The sequence below is a fragment of the Stomoxys calcitrans genome, chromosome 1 (assembly GCF_963082655.1).
Source record: "Stomoxys calcitrans chromosome 1, idStoCalc2.1, whole genome shotgun sequence".
Lineage (NCBI taxonomy): Eukaryota > Metazoa > Arthropoda > Insecta > Diptera > Muscidae > Stomoxys > Stomoxys calcitrans.
The window spans coordinates 166,265,097-166,273,219 of NC_081552.1; the positions used below are offsets into that span (position 1 = coordinate 166,265,097).

The following is an 8,123-nucleotide window of genomic DNA, read 5'->3' on the forward strand; positions in this document are numbered from 1 at the left end:
CCTTAGTTTGTTGAATTTCGTCAACAATGCCCTAGGTTTCATGATGAAACGCAACCTCATTTGCAAGAGTGTACATTTAAAGAAAAATAGTCACATACAGATACGATATGTACTCTATACTGAAAAAATGTTTGCCCTAATTTTTTAAATTCGAACCAATGATTAGGTTAGATTAGGTGAGGTCAGGTTGAAAAGAGGGTGCGGATATTAATCCGCCCTATGCCACTATAGACATACACCTAAGCCAGTAATTGTCTTGTTGTGCGCTCTAGATACATAAAAGTAACCTCTAAAAAGAAAATCTAAGTTAGTTACGAAATCCTTAATTTTTTTACATGTTCTTTGAATCTGTTGTATTATATATACGTTGCACTTTTCCTCCATCGCAGTCCACCACACTACTGAGACTTAAGTAAGTATTGGTCTAATCACGCTCCTGTAGAGCCAGTGGACTATCTTCGGATTCAGGCCTCATTTCTAGCCTACTGCCCTTCTACATGAATGAGGCACTTCCAATTCAGTTTCCTGTCCAAGATCACACCTAAGTATTTGACCTTGTCACCTAAGTATTTGACCTTCTGCGTCAAATTGGACCACCGTCGTCTTCCTCCTGAACAAGCTGATTTCGGTCTTTTCTGAATTAAAATGGAGACCCCTAGGCTTAGCCCAGTCGTGTGCCATCTGTAAGGCCTATTCGGCCTTTCTCCATAGCTGGTTCGGATCCTTAGACAATGATTAGCAAACTTAATTTAAAGATGATCAATTTGTCAATTTTTAAGGAAACATTTCCTTTGGTGAAAATTATCTTCCTCCATATTAAGGATTTTTATACCCTTCACCATAGGATGGGAGGTATACTAATTACGTCCTTCCGTTGGTAACTTATCGAAATATTGATCTAATACCTAACAAAGTATATATATTCTTGATATCCTTGTCATTCTAAGTCTATTTAACCCTATCCGACCGTTTGTCGAAAGCACGCTTACTTACGAAGGAACAACGATAACCGCTTGAAATTTTGCCCGAATACTTCCTATTAGTGTGAGTCAGTTGGATATGGGTTATATCGGTCCATGTTTTGATATAGCTGTCATATAAACCGTTTTCGGATCTTGAGTCGCTACAGGGCGCCGTTATTATCCGATTTGGCTGAAATTTTGCTATTGTTCTGAGTTTAACCACTGTTCCAAGTATGGTCTTAATCAGTTTATAAGCTGATATAGCTCTTATATAAACCGATCTCCCGATTTTATTTCTTGAGCCCCTATTGGACGCAATTCTTGTTTCTTTTTTTTTTTGCACAATGAGTTCCACTTTGGTATAGCTCAAATAGCTTATTATTTCTTATCCTATAGCCTTTTTTTGCCGATGAAGAGATATCGGCCAAAGAACTCGAAAAGAGCGATACATGGTGGAGGGTATATACGATTCGGCACGCCCTTACTTAGCACGCTTTTACTTGTTTTATTCTAAATGATAGGTTAATTAATCCCTAACTCTGCGTCTTGTTATTAGAGACAATATTTTTTAATGGAGTTCAAAATATCGTTGAACGCTAGGAAATTGACCTTGGGATAAGACAACAGCGAACCGTAGTTAAAGACGCAAAATAGCCTTACAAATAGGAGCTCCTTTAAACGTATAATATATTTAGATTTGGATGTTTAATTAAAACAAGTAAAAAGGCGTTAAGTTCGGCCGGGCCGAACTTTGGATACCCACATCCTCGGGTATATATGTAAACCACCTTTCATCAAAATCCAGTGAAAATTGCATACCTTATGTCATATAGCAGTTACATCGAAATATGATCCTATTTGGACCAAATACTAATAAGTAAAAGTCAATGTTCAATTATGTATAACAAAATATTGATCTTTTTAGTAGCTATATCTAAAAATAAACCGATCTGAACCGGATGTCGAAAAGCCAAACATAAGTCAATGTGTCAATCTTATGTGCCTAAGACCCTAAATCGGAAGATCGGTCTATATGACAGCTATATTAAAATCTGTACCGATCTGAGCCAAATTGACGAAGGATGTCGAAGGGCCTCACACAACTCACTGTCCCGAATTTCAACAAAAGCGGATAATAAATGTGGCTTTAATGGGCCTAAAACCCTAAATCGGAGGATCGGTCTATATGGCAGCTATATCCAAATCTGGACCGATCTGAGCCAAATTGACGAAGGATATCGAAGTGCCTAACACAACTCACTGTCCCAAATTTCAGCAAACTCGGATAATAAATGTGACTTTTATGGGCCTAATACCCTAAATCGGAGGATCGGTATATGTAACTGCTGCATCCAAATCTGGACCGATCTGGGCCAAATTGACGAAGGATGTCGAAGGACCTAACACAACTCACTGCCCTAAATTTCAGTAAAATCGGATAATAAATGTGGCTTTTATGGGCCTAAGACCCTTAATCGGAGGATCGGTCTATATGGCAGCTATATCCAAATCTGGACCGATCTGGACCAAATTGACGAGGGATGACGAGGAGCCTAACACAACTTACTGTCCCGAAGTTCAGTGAAATCGGATAATAAATGTGGCTTTTATGGGCCTAAGACCCAAAATTGGAGGATCGGTCTATATGGTAGCTATATCCCAATCTGAACCGATCTGGGCCAAATTGACGAAGGATGTCGAAGGGCCTAACTAAACTCACTGTCTCAAATATCAGCAACATAGGACAATAAATGCGCCTTTTATGGACCCAAAACCTTAAATCGAGAAATTGGTCTATACGGCAGCAAATCTGGATCGATCTGAGCCAAATTGTCGAAGGATTTTGAAGGGCCTAACACAACTCCCTGTCCTAAATTTCAGCAAAATCGGATAATAAATGTGGCTTTTATGGGCATAAGACCCTTAATCGGCCGATCTGTCTATATGGGGTCTATATCAAGATATAGCCCATCTTCAAACTTAACCTGCTTATGGAAAAAGAAAGAACCTGTTCAAAATTTCAGCTTAATATCTGCATTTTTAAAGACTGTAGCGTGATTTCAACAGACAGACGCACAATAATATATATACTTTATAGGGTCGGAAATGGATATTTCGATGTGTTGCAAACGGAATGACAAAATGAATATACCTCCATCCTTCGGTGGTGGGTATAAAAAAATATCAATACATAACAGTCATCGTTGAAGTAAAATAATAATCAATCAGCGATCAAAATTCAAACGACTGGTCATGTCCGTTAGGAAATAGGAAATTAAATTTAAAGATAACATATTCATTTTAAAGTTTTGGTTCTTTTGCTCGTTTTCATTGCTTAAATCCTATTGTTAAGTAGGATTTGCATCATTTTTTTTTAGTCTACCCATACATTTGTATGTTTTAGTTGTGAAAATGAAATTTCTTAAAAATTAACAAATAAATTGAACTAATATAAAGGCCTTGAATGTGAGCACAAACACTTTTTGAAATTATTTTCCCCATCTCTCTAAAACCCCAAGATCAAGGAATGTGTGTGAACTTACTTTCTTGACTGTATGGCGGAAATGATGAATGTCTAATGTGTGCTGCCTTCTAAGTTAGGTGAAAAATGTTAAGGCATTATATTGGGTTGCCCAAAAAGTAATTAATGATTTTTCATATAGTCGGCGTTGACAAATTTTAAGCAAATGTTAAGCATTAATCGAATTGGATCGTCATGTAACTGAGCGTGAGATAGAAGAGATGTTAAATATACCAAAATCAACCGTTCATAATCATATAAAAAGTCTTGGACTGGCGAAAAAGCTTGATATTTGGGTACATGTGTATTGAAAGAAATTCATTTAACCAACCGAATCAACGCTTGTGCACCTTATGCACCTACATGCACCTTAAACGCAATGAATTCGATCCGTTTTTAAAACGAATCATAACTGGAGATGAAAAATGGATTGTTTAAAATAACGTTAGTCGAAAACGATCATGGTCCAAGCATGGTGAACCAGCTCAAACCACTTCAAAGGCTGATATCCACCAAAAGAAGGTTATGCTGTCTGTTTGGTGGGATTGGAAGGGTGTGGTATATTTTGAGTTGCTTCCAAGGAACCAAACGATACATTCGGATGTTTACTGTCAACAATTGGACAAATTGAATACAGCCATCAAGGAGAAGCGACCAGAATTGGTCAATCGTAAAGGTGTCATATTCCACCAGGACAACGCTAGACCGCACACATCTTTGGTCACTCGCCAAAAACTGAGTGAGCTTGGCTGGGAACTTTTGATGCATCCACCATATAGCCCTGACCTTGCACCATCAGACTACCATTTATTTCGATCTTTGCAGAACTCCTTAAATGGTAAAACTTTCGGCAATGATGAGGCTATAAAATCGCACTTGGTTCAGTTTTTTGCAGATAAAGGCCAGAAGTTCTTTGAGCGTGGAATACTAAATTTGCCAGGAAGAGGGAAAAAAGTTATCGAACAAAATGGCAATTATATATTTGATTAAAGTTCATTCTAAGTTTTATTAAAAATGCATTTACTTTCTTTTAAAAAATCCGCAATTACTTTTTAGGCAACCCAATATTATAAAGTAGATGCACTTGTTGTTGCCCTAGATCATATTTAAAACCTTAATATATACTTGAATATACATTTTATTTTAAGGTCATTGAGTAGTAAGAGAAATTTTTTTATAAATTTATTAAAAGCCTGCCGTGTGTTGGGTGACAATAATTACAATTACATTCAATAATTTGCATATTATAAATATAAGCATACTGCGTGGGAAGACAAGTGTACTTCTATCGATATATGAGCACACATTGACTATAAATATTAAAACACTTAATTACAGGAAGTAGTCAATAATTACATCTCGGTGGTATAATACCGGCACTTGACCTACTTCTTTCAAATAGTTAAAAATTGTGCTTCAGATATGAAAATACTAAGCGTTCTTCTATTGTTCGCTGCTTTGTACGAAATTAACGGCTCGCGGTTTTGTGGCCCTACGCTGACACAGGTATTAGAAATGGTCTGTTATAATGGCTATAACCCAATGATAATGAGTAAAAAATCCAGCAATAAGCCCGGTAAATGCACCTAACAACTTAGTATCACGTAACTTCTAAGAAATGTTCTTCATTCTATTTTTATAGTGCACCATGATATGGACATTCCGGACAAATTCAACGAAATCGATGATGTGTCAGGTTTAAAACCCGATTCTCTTCTAAATGATTTGCTATATGGTAACCATGTCAACAGACTGGCCAAAACACGTAGACACCGGCATTTGGGTGGAGTTTACGATGAATGCTGCCGCAAAGATTGCACCCTGGATGAATTGGCCGGATATTGCTTGTAATGTGTAAATAAGAGGTTATACAAGATGCTTTGACATTGGAAATATTTTAGTGTATCCCATCGAAGAGTTTTAAAACACCAATATAGTTAAAACTAAATAAACTAAGGCAAATTCAATTATTGATTTCTTGCAATTCTTATACCAAATTTATGCAAGCTTTAATAAGGAGAAGAGATAGAGCCATTTCTATGTACATCGATCGAATCAGAATAAAATCCTGACTTCATGTAGCCACGTCCGTCTGTGTGTCTGCTAATATTAATTTTTGTACAAAGTACAGATTGCATAATAAAAGAAGCAAAGACGGGCTATTGGGGCACATTGGATATACATGCTAAGTCGTCGAATTTCAAATTTGCTTAAGTTTGATAAGTAGAATTTCGATTAAAATCCGTATATATTGTAGGAGCCATTGAGTAAATCGTTGTGCAAATTTTGAAGAAGATTGATAAATGGTTCAGCAAAGGCCTTTAAAGCGAAAATCGGGAGAGCTATGGGAGCTATATCTAAAACTGAACAAATTTCAATGAAATTCATCAGTCATCAGAAGAGTTATAAGAAAAACCTTCGTGCTAAATTTTGTGGCGATCGGTTACCAAACAAACTAAATTACTGAATATTTTCAAAATCGGACGAATATATATATGGAATCTAAAGGGTGATTTTTTTGAGGTTAGGATTTTCATGCATTAGTATTTGACAGATCACGTGGGATTTCAGACATGGGGTCAAAGAGAAAGATGCTCAGTATGCTTTGACATTTCATCATGAATAGACTTACTAACGAGCAACGCTTGCAAATCATTGAATTTTATTACCAAAATCAGTGTTCGGTTCGAAATGTGTTCATTCACCGTTCAGCGATGAGGCTCATTTCTGGTTGAATGGCTACGTAAATAAGCAAAATTGCCGCATTTGGAGTGAAGAGCAACCAGAAGCCGTTCAAGAACTGCCCATGCATCCCGAAAAATGCACTGTTTGGTGTGGTTTGTACGCTGGTGGAATCATTGGACCGTATTTTTTCAAAGATGCTGTTTGACGCAACGTTACGGTGAATGAACACATTTCGAACCGAACACTGATTTTGGTAATAAAATTCAATGATTTGCAAGCGTTGCTCGTTAGTAAGTCTATTCATGATGAAATGTCAAAGCATACTGAGCATCTTTCTCTTTGACACCATGTCTGAAATCCCACGTGATCTGTCAAATACAAATGCATGAAAATCCTAACCTCAAAAAAATCACCCTTTATATCTTAATCTAAACTGATTTCTATTAAATTCAATTGCAATACCGGGAGTCATTAAAGAATACTTTGTGCCTATTTTCGTGCGAATCGGTTAACAAATGACCAAATTATTGCAATTTTAGCCCAAATCGGACGAAGATATATATGGGACCTATAACTAAATCGGCGCCGATTTTTATAAAATTCACCAATAATGTTGAGACTTATAAAAGAACACCATGTGCAAAATTTCGTGAGAATCGGTTTTACAAATGACAATGTAATTGCAATTTTAGTCCAAATCGGACGAACGTATATATGGGAGCTATATCCGAATCTAAACCGATTTTTTTCCAATTTCAATACGCTTCGTCTCTAGGCCCAAGAAAACGCCAGACGGACAGACAGACGGACAGAAGACATAACTAAATCGAATCAGAAGTGATTCTGAGTCGATCGGTATACTTATCAATGGGTCTATCTCTCTTCCTCTGGGTGTTACAAACAAATTCACAAGTTATAATACCCTGTTTCACAGTAGTGGTGTAACTGCACTATGGGTCCAATGACCGGTTTTAGGCGTAACAAATCCTAGGAAGCAGCAAGGACTCTAAAATGATGAAGGCATAAAAACGACGCCTACTTTTAGCGGTGGACGTTGTATTTTCAGCAAATAGGGTATAAAAACAGCAAAAATGTATATATATATATATATATATATATATATATATATATATTTATATATATATATATATATATATATATATATATATATATATATATATATATATATATATATATATATATATATATATATATATATATATATATATATATATATATATATATATATATATATATATATATATATATATATATATATATATATATATATATATATATATATATATATATATATATATAAATATATATATATATATATATATATATATATATATATATACATTTTTGCTGTTTTTATACCCTCCACCATAGGATGGGGGGTATACTAATTTCGTCATTCTGTTTGTAACTATTCGAAATATTCGTTTGAGACTCTACAAAATATATTCTTCATCGTCCCAACATTTTATGTCGATCTAGCCATGTCTGTCCGTCCGTCTGTCTGTCGAAAGCATGCTATCTTCCGAAGGAGTAAAGCTAGCCGCTTGAAATTTTACACAAATACTTCTTATTAGTGTAGGTCGGTTGGTATTGTAAATGGGCCTTATCGGTCCATGTTTTGATATAGCTGTCATATAAACCGATCTTGGGTCTTGACTTCTTGAGCCTCTACGCTGCGCAATTCTTATCCGATTCGAATGAAATTTTGCACGACGTGTTTTGTTATGATATCCAACAACTGTGCCAAGTATAGTTCAAATTGGTCCATAACCTGATATCGCTGTCATAAATACAAATCTAGGGACTTGACTTCTTGAGCTTCTAGAGGGCGCAATTCCTATCTGATTTGGCTGAAATTTTGCATGACGTATTTTATTCTTACTTTCAACAATTGTGTCAAATAAGGTCCATAACCTGATATAGCTGCCATATAA

At 35.8% G+C, this 8,123-nt stretch overlaps 1 protein-coding gene across 1 annotated transcript; it reads left to right on the top strand.

Annotated features, from left to right (window-relative positions):
• Positions 1-4,840: 4,840 nt before the first annotated feature.
• Positions 4,841-5,450, top strand: LOC106094793 (probable insulin-like peptide 3). Its single transcript, XM_013262031.2, has 2 exons — positions 4,841-5,059; positions 5,126-5,450. Exons 1-2 carry the CDS (start codon positions 4,906-4,908, stop codon positions 5,332-5,334), a joined length of 363 nt encoding a protein of 120 aa, XP_013117485.1. The 5' UTR covers positions 4,841-4,905; the 3' UTR covers positions 5,335-5,450.
• Positions 5,451-8,123: the final 2,673 nt, after the last annotated feature.

Bases quoted from the DNA above. Each gene is read 5' to 3' on its own strand.
- LOC106094793 (XM_013262031.2), top strand. From the start codon at position 4,906: ATGAAAATACTAAGCGTTCTTCTATTGTTCGCTGCTTTGTACGAAATT. The intron at 5,060-5,125 runs GTAAATGCACCT...CTATTTTTATAG, and splicing joins AAAATCCAGCAATAAGCCCG to TGCACCATGATATGGACATT.